The sequence below is a fragment of the Arvicola amphibius genome, chromosome 5 (genome assembly GCF_903992535.2).
Source record: "Arvicola amphibius chromosome 5, mArvAmp1.2, whole genome shotgun sequence".
Classification (NCBI taxonomy): domain Eukaryota; kingdom Metazoa; phylum Chordata; class Mammalia; order Rodentia; family Cricetidae; genus Arvicola; species Arvicola amphibius.
Genome location: NC_052051.1, coordinates 9959267 through 9971689, shown reverse-complemented (window position 1 = coordinate 9971689; position 12423 = coordinate 9959267). Strand labels below are relative to the sequence as shown.

General features: G+C 49.3%; 1 protein-coding gene across 4 annotated transcripts in view; it reads right to left on the bottom strand.

The window, feature by feature from the left end:
* Atp9a (ATPase phospholipid transporting 9A (putative)) overlaps nt 1–12423 on the bottom strand; it is a 110272-nt gene that overhangs the window by 67027 nt on the left and 30822 nt on the right. For all 4 annotated transcript variants that reach the window (XM_038330835.2, XM_038330833.2, XM_038330834.2 and 1 more), the window contains exons 3-4: nt 9789–9902; nt 9287–9395 (exon numbers count right to left, since the gene is read on the bottom strand). In XM_038330835.2, coding sequence (XP_038186763.1) covers nt 9287–9395; nt 9789–9902 — 223 coding nt within the window. The remainder of the gene's footprint in view (nt 1–9286; nt 9396–9788; nt 9903–12423) is intronic.

Below are 12423 nucleotides of genomic sequence, written 5' to 3'. Positions count from 1 at the left end.
CTTCTGCTGTATGAATCCTGGGGACAGAACTCAGACTGCCAAGTCTGGTGACAAGAGCCTTTATGCACTTAGTCCTCCCACCTGCCCGATTTCACACGCCACTGAAATACAAGGACTGGGGCAGTCTTCAGCAGCTGAGACTGACTTCTGGAACGAAAGGCAATTTAGAACCTGTGACTCCTAATTGTGTACCAACCACTGTCTTCCAGAAACGTTCATAAAACAGGAGGAGGGTGGGACAGGAAGAGTAGAAACAGCAGCAGAAAGAATGGAAGCGGCAGGGGCAGGAGCTGAAAATCCTTAACTGAGGGCCAATGAGATGGCTCAGTGAGTAAAGGTGCCTGCTGCCCAGTGTGTGATCAGACTTTAATCTTGGGGGCCCATATGGTAGGTGAGAGCAAATCCCTAAAAGTTGTGCTCTGACCTACACACACACACACACACACACGTTTTATGCTTAAATTTAAAACAGAAACAGAATCTGCATTTTTGCTTTGTACTGAGCCTTGCCTACTCTCCAGCAGGCTCAAGAGAAGAAAACAAAATGCCAAAGCACTGTCCTCAGAAAGCAGCCTGAGAAGTGAAGACCTGGACCCTGGCTTTTCCCCTCAGGGTCCTGTACCCAGCATCCACTGCCAGGCTCTAAGAGGTCTCCACACGTGCATTTCATTTGTTTTATGTATGTAGGTAGTACATACATGTACTGCATGTATGTGTAGGTACTGTGTGTGTGTGTGTGTGTGTGTGTGTAGGTACTTGTGTGTCACAGCATGAGTGTGGAGGTCAGAGGGCAAATTAAAGGCACTGGTTCTCTCCCTCCACCACATGGACTGAGGAGCTCGGACCTGGGTCATCAGGTTTGGCAGCAATGCCTTCCTCACTGACATCTTGCCAGCCCCAAGGCCCTGAGGCTTTCCTAGTGCATTGGTGGAGACTCCGACAGAGGCTGGAATGAGATGCTTACAAACGTGATGTGGAAAATTCTCCAGACACATCCCTGATCATTAACCAGCTTCTGAGAAATCGGCCCCACCCAGTCTCACCACCCCACCCCAGCAGGCTTGCAGTCAGTTTACAAGAGGGCACAAACGGCCAATGGGCACAGCTGTTTATTTCTCCAGCGCTGGACCCCAAGCTTTTCATAAGCAAACCATCGGGCCAGAGCCCACCTTTCATGGATGACAGCTCCAGAATAAGAACCTTCTGTCTCTTTAGCAGGAGACGCCAGATGTTTCCGTGGACCGCAGCAGGCAAATGACTGCACACTCCATCCCTCCCCCACAAGGGGGGAAACCTTAAACAAGTTCCAGGGCACCGGGCCCTTGGGGCCAGGTTTTTGACCCTGAACACCTCAAGTTACAATTCTATTTTTCACAGTGAGTGCAGGACAAGGCCTGCTGCTGTGGGCTGGCCTCATCGGCCCCGGCTAATGGATTACTCTCTAATCTAACTGTGGCAGTGACGAGCTGTAAATTCCACTCATGTGTACGTTTCCTGGGGCTCACATCAGAACACCTCCGCAGGCCCCGAGTTCAGAGGCGTAAAGGTGAAGCTCCAAGGCCCAGGGAAAGGCTCACTTGAATAACGAGCCAAGGCGGAAAAGTGTGGCCATAAAGCGCCTGTTTAACTGTCAGGAGAGAGAGACAGAGAGAGACAGAGACAGAGACACAGAGAGAGATAAAAAGAGAAAGACAGAGAGAGAGAGAGAAAGAGAGAGAGAGAGAGAGGAGAGGAGAGAGAGAGGAGAAAGAGAGAGGGGGGGGGAAGCAGAAGGCTAGAGCTGAGATGTTGTGAGCTCATACTCAAGTCATAATAGAGATTTCTCAATGGAACTTATCACCAGTCAACACCAGTTGGCAATGTCTCCAAACGACAAACAGGCTGACAGATTGAGAGCAGGAAGCAGTTTTGGGGGAAATGAGCAGGGCAGGGATGGGGAGATGGCTCAGCAGGTGAAGGCGCTTGTTGCCACACCTGAGCTCAATTCTCAGGACCGCCACAGTGAAAGATGAGAACTCCCCTGTGTGGTCCTGATTTCCACAGGTGTGCCAGGTATTCGTGTACACTGTTTCTACACACAGAGACAGGGTCTCTCTGTGTAGCCCTGACTGTCCTGGAACTCTCTCTGTAGACCAGGCTGGCCTCAAACTCAGAGATTTGCCTGCCTCTGCCTCCAGCACACACCACCACCACTGCCCAGCTGACTATGCAACTTTACTGTGAGATATTGGTCAGTTTTTCCACTGAACAATGGATCCATTCACCACTGAATTACAGTAAATATCAAATATTAGCAAAGAAAAAGCTGAAGCATCACTTTGCGTCTGTCAGACTTCATGAAAAATCTGTGCTAAGTCTGTTTGAAGCCCTATCCTGGAGGATTTCTGCTGCAGGAATTTTAGTACTGAATATCAAGAAGACCATCTCAAGGGCCAGCAACCTGGCTTGACTAGTAAAGCACTCTATGCAAGCCTGACGTCCTGGGTTCGATCTCTACCCCGTCACACACACAACAGACACTAATAACTAAAACTAGTTATGAAGAAGGTGGATCTATATGAGTTCACACCTCATCTACATGGTGAAATTCCCCCAAAAATGTTTTAATTTTAAAAAACCCACATAATTCCATGTTTAGTTATTAAACAGTCTATACTGTGAGGACAGAAAAGAAGTACTTCAGCTAACGATTAACTGAACAAGTTCCCATTAACCACTGCATCCCTTCATGCTGATGATAGCCACTGGGACAGAACTTCCTAAAGACATGCAGAGTACCCTGGTCAGAAGGAGCGGCATTCCCAAGCCTAGGGACCAGCCAGAGGAGTTTTGGGATGGAACTGAAAAAGAAGGTCTTCGGAGGAAGATGCGCTCACTGACCACAGGCACTCTGCAGCTCATAGTGCTCATGGGACACTGCGGAGTGGGAGACCTGAGAGAACAGGGCTCAAGAGAGGCAAGGGACCATGTTTAGTATACAGCACAGCCCTAAAGAGACTGAAGGCTCGAGAGTGTGCACACCCCACATAGGTCTCTGGTTTGCCATCTGTCCAGATGTCCCCAGCAGGAGTGAGGCCAGAATGCTCATTACACCTCTGCTTGCACCGATTCAAGACTAATTACCTCGGCTTCACTTAGTCATTCATGCCGAGTTAGTCAGGAAGAGAGGCCCAGATGAAGAACCAAGTACTCACCTGTGAAAATGCAAGCCCTAGCCCATGCCTCTCACACCCCCAGCCTGCTTCTCTCACATGTATACACCTCTCTAAACTGTGTCTCTCACATGTACACACCTCTCTAGCCCGTGTCTCTCACATGTACACACCCCTCTAGCCCGTGTCTCTCACATGTACACACCCCTCTAGCCAGTGTCTCTCACATGTACACACTCCTCTAGCCCGTGTGGTGGTGTGGCTAATCACCCCAGAGCTCAGGAGATGGAAGCTGGAGGATCAGAGGTTCAAGGCCGGTGTGAAGCTATACTGAGCCTTGTGATACCCTGTCTCACCCTCCCTGCCCTGGAAAAACAAAAGTCAAGGTCTCCCTATGTTACACTAACTGGTCCTAAACACCTGAGCTCAAGGAATCCTCCTGCCTCAGTTGCCTACGTAGCTATGTGCAAACATCTGCCTGTGTGTTTGCTTCAGGTGTGAACACCACAGCTGTCCAGGTGGTGTGAGTATGAACGCTCCTCCACAGGCTTGTGCTCTGGATGGTGACATGTGTGAGATGGGGCCTAGCTGGAGGGGGTGTCACTAGAGGCCTCGGAAGGTACATATACCCCTGGTTCCAGCAGCCTTGTGTTCTCATCCTGGATCCCACCAGGATGTAAAGATGCCAATAGCTTCCCCCCCTCACCTCCCCTCCCCACATGCTCATGGAGCCGTTATCCTTTCCCACCAGAAGGATTCAGAGCCCCTCTGAAACTCAAAACCAAAGTGATTTTTTTTGTCTCTTAAGGTATCTCTGTCTGGTACTTTGGTCAGAACAACACAAAAATCACTGATACCACCTACCTATGAATCCCCACCCTCCAACACTCAGTTTTTTGCTTCTCTTTTTCTTTAGAGACAGGTTTTTATTCTATGGTGTTGGCTGGCTTGGAACTCACGATACAGATAAAGTTGGCCTCAACTCAGAGCTCTACCTACCTCTGCCTCCCAAATACTGGAATTAAAGGTGTATAGCACCATGCCTGGCTAAAACGTTCTTACAAGTAGCCCAGGCCAGGCTTGAACTTATGAGCCTCCTACCTCAGCCTCCCCAAAGCTGTGTTTACAGGTGTGAGACACCACAGCTGACTGAAACCCTTCCTTCCATCTGACCTCTTCTGTCCTGTGAGCCTCAGGGTGGGTGCCACCTCTTCCAATCCTGAATGCCAGGCTCATGCCTCTTCCTCATTTACTCACTAACACTGAGGAATCCTGCTCACCACCCACACTATGGCCTCTTCTCAGCTCACACCAAGACTCTGTACAGGAAAAGCATCCACAGCAACTCTCCAACATGAGAGTCCTGGGGTATTCACAGCTGGTAGGAAAGCAGGGAAAGCATGGGCCTTGGAACCATTCCAGCTGAGAAGTAGGAATACAGCATCAAGAAAGGGACACCCTACCACTCCCCACATTCTAGAGGATGAGGCAGGAGAATTCTGAGCTCCAGCCAACCTGGGATACAAAGTAATGTCTGATCTCAAAAATTAAAACAGGCCAGCTGTGGTGGTTTGAATAAGAATGCCCCCACAACCCCACAGGCTCATATATTTGAATGTCTGGTTCCCACTTGATGGAACTGTTTGGGAAGGATTAGGGGTATGGCCTTGTTGGAGGAGGTATGGCCTTGTTGGAAAAAGTGTGCCATTAGGGGTGGGCTTTGAGGTTTTAAAAGCCCACACCACAGCTAGGCAGTGGTGATGCATACCTTTAATCCCAGCACTTGGGAGGCAGAGGCAGACAGATCTGTGAGTTCGAGGCTAGCCTGGTCTACAGAGCGAGTTCGAGGGCAGACTCCAAAACCACAGAGAACCCCTGTCTCGAAAAAACAACAACAACAAAAAAAAACCCACACCAGCCCAACCTTGCAGAACACACAAGCTCTAAGCGCCCACACCTGCCTACCAGCTGCCCAGTTCCCACCCCTCTGAAACCGTAAGCAAGCCTCCAATGACATGCTTTCTCTTATAAGCTGCCTTGGTCATGGTGTCTCCTCAGAGCAATACAACAGGAAGACATCAGGTGTATAGTACATGCTTCAATCCCAGCACTTGGGAGGCAGAGGCAAGTAGATCTCTGCGAGTTGCTGGCCAGCCTGATGTACACAGTGAGTTGTTCCAGCCCGACTAAAACTGTGTAAGACCATGATCAAAAGAACAGACAAAGCAAGAGGCTGCAGAGATGCTCAGTTACTACAAACACGGGCATGCGAGTCTGGATCCCATCACCACGGAAGAATCCAGATGCTGTGGCCTGTGTCTATACTCTGGGGGCTGTGGCCGTGTCTGTAATTTGGGGGCTGTGGCCGTGTCTGTACTCTGGGGGCTGTGGCATGTGTCTGTAATCCCAGGGCTTGGAAGCAGAGAGAGAAGGACAGAAGGATCCTGAGGCTTGCTGGCCAGTCAGTCTAGCCGAATCGGCAAGCTCTAGGTTCAGTGAGAGACCCCATCTCAAACACTAAGGTGGAGGGCACTGAGGATGACATCTAATATCAACATCTGAACTCTACACAAACATGTACACATATATACATACATGCATTCTCTGTCTCTGTACTAGGGTGACTCAGATCAAATGATATCATACACAGGTATAGAAATGTAACAAACTCCGTCATGTGTAACCAATACAGCCTAATAAAACTTCAAAACACTGTTTAAAAACTTTAATATTTATATTAAATTGACCAGGAAATGACATCCACACATGGGTAACTAGCACAGCCTAGAATCTACTGATCAAAGTTCTGAGCAGTAGGGTGGGGGTGGATGGTGCATTCCTTTAATTCCAGCACTCAGGAGGCAGAGGCGGGCAGGTATCTGTGAGTTTGAGGCCAGCCTGGTCTACTGAATGAGATCCAGGACAGCCAGAGCTACACAGAGAAACCCAATCTCAGAAAACCAAAACAAAAACCCAAAGGTCTAAGCAGTTCAAGCAAGCCCACCCAAGATTGAAGATTTCCTGTGGAGACTCCATGCCGCAGCTTTTGTGAGGTTGCTATCCACACTGGGGTAGGAATCTGTGGTGATGCAACTGGGGGGGGGGGTGCCCAGGGCCCTGCAACACTTCATCTATGCTCTGTTAGCAAGCAAGCCCAAAGGAACTCACTGGGGCCTGTGATGAGGGCCACTGAGGTGACCAGGCACTTGCCATGGCCAAGACTGGTGGCCTACCTATAAATTCTATCCCTGGAATCCACACAACGGAAGGAGAAAACAGAGTCGTTAAAGTTGTCCTCTGAGACCCACTGGGGCATGCGCACACACACATACACATGAACATGCACACACACATACAAACACACATATGTAAATCCTGTAAAAGAAAGGTAAAGACTCTGCAGATGGACTCAGGCACATTTGTGGCCACCACTTCAGCGATTCCCTGGAGGAAATATGAGTTCAACACTAGGGATTCCTGCTTCTCCATTCCAGAGTCTACCAGCAAGCTAACCCTGCCTGGGTCCCTGCCCAGGCTGACATTTCTAGGGGGTTTTGCTGGACTTCCAAGACAAACTGCAGAGCCAGGGCCGGGGCTAACATTTGATTCTGTGTGTTTTTCCCCTTCTGGTGCACTGGAATGACAACAGGGACTGGGGGCCACCAAAGAAGACACACTCTCCAGCCAGAGCCCTCTGCCAACTCTTCTTACGTCTCTTCAACAACCGAGCGGAATCAAGGCAGGAGCCGGAAATGGGGCGCGCAGGAGAGGACTGAAGAATCTTTCACCAGAGCGAGTTGAGATATGCAAGGACGCACAGAAGGGCGAGGGCCTGGCCAGCCAGCTGAACAGAATCTAAAGGCTGCTCCACTTGGGCTCTGAAGAGAGCCACCATTCATCTCCGATGTGGCTTTTCTCAGTTGCCAAGCATCTTGATGTTATAGTAAGAACATGTTATTAAGACGGGATTTAATATAATTTAATTATACAACCCAGACAGCACCCAGCACAGCAGTCTACAGACTGGCCATGTGGAAAGCCGCAAGCCCCCAACACCCCTCCCCTGCCTCTGTAAAGACCTTTGCCCAAAATACAGTAGCTTTGCCGGACAAAGGCATTTGCAATCTAATTCAAATCTCCCCTTACTCCAGAGACGTGAGGGTTTCAGACCACCAACCTTGAGAACGTCTTCAGACAACACACAACACTTCCTAAGCGTGTCACCCCAATGTGTTTCCCAGGAGGGAATTCTCTTGGGAGCTCTGTGCCAGCGGCCAGCTGCCTGCCAAGCCTGCTGTGCTGGCATCTGACAGCCTCTCGGGCACGCAGTTATCTCTTCCACAATCCCCGATTTCCCAAAACCAAGACCCTCTGGGATGATGAGTCTGTCCTAAAACAAGGCTCCTTGCTGAGGAGGTCAGGAACCTCAGGGTATTTAGCTACTCCTGCCTCCATTCGGCTTTTCCAACAGCCTCCCAAGGCACACCTGAACCTGCTGCGGCTGGGGCTGCTGGCTGCCTTCTCCAAGGGTGGATGTGGGTGGGGTTTCAAGACTCTACCATTTAAGGATGGGTGAGATGGCTGAGTGGGTAAAGATACCTGCTACCAATCCCAACAACCCCCGTCCTGGCACCAATACAGTGGAAGGAGAGCACAGACCCCCACAACTGGTTCTTGGGCCACACACATATAACAAAGCACAGTTTCTAACTATAATAAAGTCGGGACTGGAGAGGTGGCCCAGAGGTTAAGACTCCTGGCCACTCTTAGAAGACCAGGTTCAATCCACAGCACCCACACAAAGGCCCACAAGCTCAGAAGAGTACTGTATGCACAGCCATACAGGCAGGCCAAAACACATAAAACTTAAAGCTAGATAAAAATTTAAATATACAATAAAATTAAAGTTCTCTCATTTGAAATGTGATGCATCCTTCAGGGAGTCAGTGAGGAAAGCTGTCTGATCACTTCTCTTTGGATTAAGACAACAACTTAGCAATGCTCCCAGATCAAGGGTTTATGGCACTGGAAAGATGTCTCCACAGATTCAGGGTTTGTATAAAGCTGTTGCCTTTGTAAAAAATCTTAGGAAGCAAGGCTTGACTGTAATACAACAGTTTCTGTTGAATGCCATCTTTGAAAATTGTCATTTATTAATCTGTGTGTGTGTGTGTGTGTGTGTAGCCCAGACAAGTTTTGAGTGTGTATGTGTGTGTTTGCAGCTCAGAGAACAGTTTTGAGTACTATTCCTCAGGAGCTGTCCATACTTATTTATTTGTCTGGTTTTATGTGCATGAGCAACATGTTCATACAGTACCATGGAGGCCAGGAGAGGGCATCAGACTCCCTGGAACCAAAGTGACAGGTGGTTGTGAGATACTACATAGATCCTGGGAACTGAACCTGAGTCCTATGTCAAAGCAGGAAGTGTGTTTAACTGCTGGGCCATCTTTCCAGCCTCCACCTTATATTCTGAGACGGAGTCACTCACTGGCCCAGATCAGCTATTCAGCTAGGCCAGGTGGTCCCTGCCTCCTTGATGCTGGGATCATAGCACATGCCGTCACTTCTGGATTTTCTTCACAGGGGCTCGGGGTTAGCTCAGGTCCTCCTGCTTGCAAGGCAAGCACTTTATTGCTTACCTATGCCCCCAGCTCCTAAATGATGTTTTTACAAGTTGTTCAGGAGCCATCGAGATAACTCAGCAGGTAAAGGCACTTGTCACCAAACCTAAGAACCTGACATTGATCCCAGGGACCCACAGGGTAGAAGTAGAGAAATGGCTTCTGCAAGCTGCTCCCTGACCTCCATATGCACGCGTCATAAACCCCCCCACACACACACACACCAACACGCACATGCACGATAAATAAACATAAAAATAAATTAAAGCCACTCAGGATCACATGAACGGGACGCTCCCTCCTTCTCAGCCAGCAAAGGGAAGGGAAAGGTGAGCCAGTGAGTGAGATGCAGCCTGAGTTAAGCGACAGGACAACTCTCAGGAGCACAATGGCAGTGGCCGGAACTTGTCCTCTAGCATCTGAGCAACATTCCCAAGACTGGACCTACAACTCTGCTCCCCCAGCTGTCTGCAGCAGTGGCTAAGTTACCAGCACTGCCCAGGGGCTGACCTCGTGACGTGAGCCGACTGTAGACCTGGGAGTTCACCTCCTTGTCCCGCAGGTAGCATCGGATCTCCTCCACTGCCTCACGGATGATGGTGACAGCCAGCACGAAGCCCTGCCAAGAGAAGGGACGAGGTGAGCCCTGCTGAGACCAACTGTAGTCTCCCATACTTGGGCCAAAGTGACAAACCAACCACCATCTGTGAGGACCGAGAGTTTGTCTTCACTCTGCCACTCAAATCTAGAACCACACCACAAAGAGCAAGCGTTTTCCTGGCTGAAACAGGGCCCATGGAGTCGACAGCTGAATGAACGTCTGGGGCACCTAACTGGCTCTGCTGCAGCTGGATCCTGACGGTGCCTGACCTGCAGCTAAATACTAAAGGTGGGGTACCCAGCATGTTGGCTTAAGAGCAACACGTCCCTTAAAAAGCCACTGTGCAGGCCCAGATGCCCAGGGGACAGAAACAAGAACTTTCCGACTACAAACCTGAGCTGATCTACTCACCAGGGGAACCCAGTAGGTATAGAGGGCGCCGAGTCTCATCTCGGGGACGAACTGGGAGCAGGCGAGAAGCAAGAAGTAGAAGTTGAAGAAGTATCTGAACTGGCTGAAGAGCACCTGGAACGGTGAGCAGGTGACATTAGCTCCTTCTAGGTGTGGTGGCTGGGCAGGCTCAGAGGGAGAGCAGAGGGCAAAGCACCCCTGCAGAGAAGGCAGCTGAAGAGCTGCCTACATAAGCAAGGACTAAGCAGTCCTGTGTGCTCTAGGAAGGCAGATATGAGCAAGAGAAAAACAGCTGCAGGGGCTGGGGTGTGGCTCAATGGGGGAGAGCTATGGGTTGTCGTCATCCATGTACCCCACCCCCTGCCACATGTGTGACATCCTGGGCTCCAATCCCAGCACAGGCCTGGAATGTCAACACTAGGGAGCCAGAGGCAGGAGAATTAAAAATTGAGGGTTATCCTTGGCTACCTAGGAAGTGGTGTCTAGCCTGTCTCAAAAGCAAACTGTGAATGCAAGACACAGAGCAGCTAATGGGGACTATCACACAGGGGATATTACTATGTCCGTGGGATTCTGAGTGTTTTTTTGTGGCTGTATGTGTGTGCATGTATATACCATCTGAGTACAGGAATCGGCTCTCTCCTCCAACCACACGGGTCAGAGACAGAACCAAGGCCCTCAGACTTGGCAGCAAAGGCCTTAACCACTGAGCCGCCCTGATCCATATCTTATTTCCCTTCTAGTTTTGTTTTTGGAGACTGGGTCTCTCTATGGAGCCTGGAACTAGCTCTGTAGACCAGGCTGGCCTAGAACTCAGAGATCCGCCCACCTCTGCCTCCCGAGTGCTGGGATTAAAAGCCTGTGCCACATACCCAACACTGTGTTTTATTTCTGTTTGGAATGGGATTGTAGTGGGAAACCATTATGCTGTAATTTGAAGGCAAAAATTATGTCCATCCATGGGATTTATCCCAGCACTTGAGAGGCAGAGGCAGGTGGATCTCTGTGAATTCGAGGCTAGCCTGGTCTACGAAATGAGTTCTGGGACAGCCAGGGCTACACAGAGAAACCCTGTCTCCAAAAAATAAATAAAAATTAAAAAAATAGGGGCTGGAGAGATGGCTCAGCGGTTAAGAGCACTGACTGCTCTTCTCAAGGGACCTGGGTTCAATTCCCAGCACCCACATGGCAGCTCACAACTGTCTGAAAATCCAGTTCCAGGGGATCTGACACCTTCACACCAATACACATAAAATCAAGTTAAATAAACCATAAAAAAAATTTAAAAAATAATAAAAGCTGAAAAAATTATGTTCACCTATGGGATTTTAAAATTGCATTTTTTTATTTTATTAAAGGGGCAGTACACACCATCATGGTACACATGTAGAGATCAGAAGGCAAAATGCAGAAGTCAGTTTGCTTTCTCTTCCATGTGGGTCAAATGAGTTGTCAGAACTCGGTTCTCAGGCCTGGCACCATCCCACCTGGCTTCCATGATAAAAGTTTAGGGGCTTTTTTTTTTTCTTTTTTACTTTTTTTGTTTGTTTGTTTTCCGAGACAGGGTTTCTCTATGTGGCCTTGGCTGTCCTGAAACTCGTTCTGCAGACCAAGCTGGCCTAGAATTCACAGAGCTCCACCTGCCTCTGCGCCACCACTGTCAGCTAGAAATTTAGGTTATGTTTGCTTATTGGCTTGTTTTGGTTTCTTCCTTTTTCTTTTTTTTTGGGGGGGGGGGTTCGAGACAGGATTTCTCAGCAGCTATGGAGTCTGGTCTCGAACTCTGAACTCACAAGAGATCCACGTGCCTCCCAACTGCTGGGATTAAAGGTGTGCACCACCACAGCCCAGTTTGTTTTGGTTTCTTGAGACAAGAGCTCTGTGGTAGTTTAACAGAAAACAGCCCCCATAGGGAGTGGCACTATTAGGTGTGGCCTTGTTGGAGGAAGTGCCTCACTGTAGGGGTGGGCTTTGAGGTCTCCTGTGCTCAAGCTATTCTGTGTGGTACAGAGTTGCTTCTGCTGCCTGTGGATCAAGATGTAGAACTCTCAGCTCCTTCTCTAGCACTGTGTCTACCTGTACGCCGCCATAATGATAAAGGACTGAACCTGTGAACTCTAAGCCACCCCATTAAATGTTTTCCTTCATACACGTTGTCGTGGCCACAGTGTCCCTTCACAGCAATAGAAATCCTAACTATGACAAGTCTTTGTAATCCTGGCTGCCCTCTAGCTCAAAGAAATCTCCTGCCTCAGCTCCCCAAGTGCTATAGTTAAAGGTGTGCTCCACACCTGACCCACAATTGAAGTTTTTAAATTTTTATTTTTTAAATCTACTCGTTTTATTTTATGTGTGTTTTGCCTGCATGCAGATCTGGACCATACGTGTGCTCGGTACCCAAGGAGGCCAGAAGAGGGCGCTGGGGCTCCTGGAACTAGAGCTAAGTGTGGTTGTGAGCTGCTAAGTGGGTGCTGGGAACTGAACCCAGGTCCTCTGCCTGAGCAACAAAGGCTCTAAGGCACTGTCCCCTCCCCACAACAGAATGTTAACATCATAAAGGAAGGCAGTGGAGGTGGGCTCTGTCAGCATTCCATGCCACGGGGAGGGGCTCACTGGCCCCGCCCTCCCTGAAGAG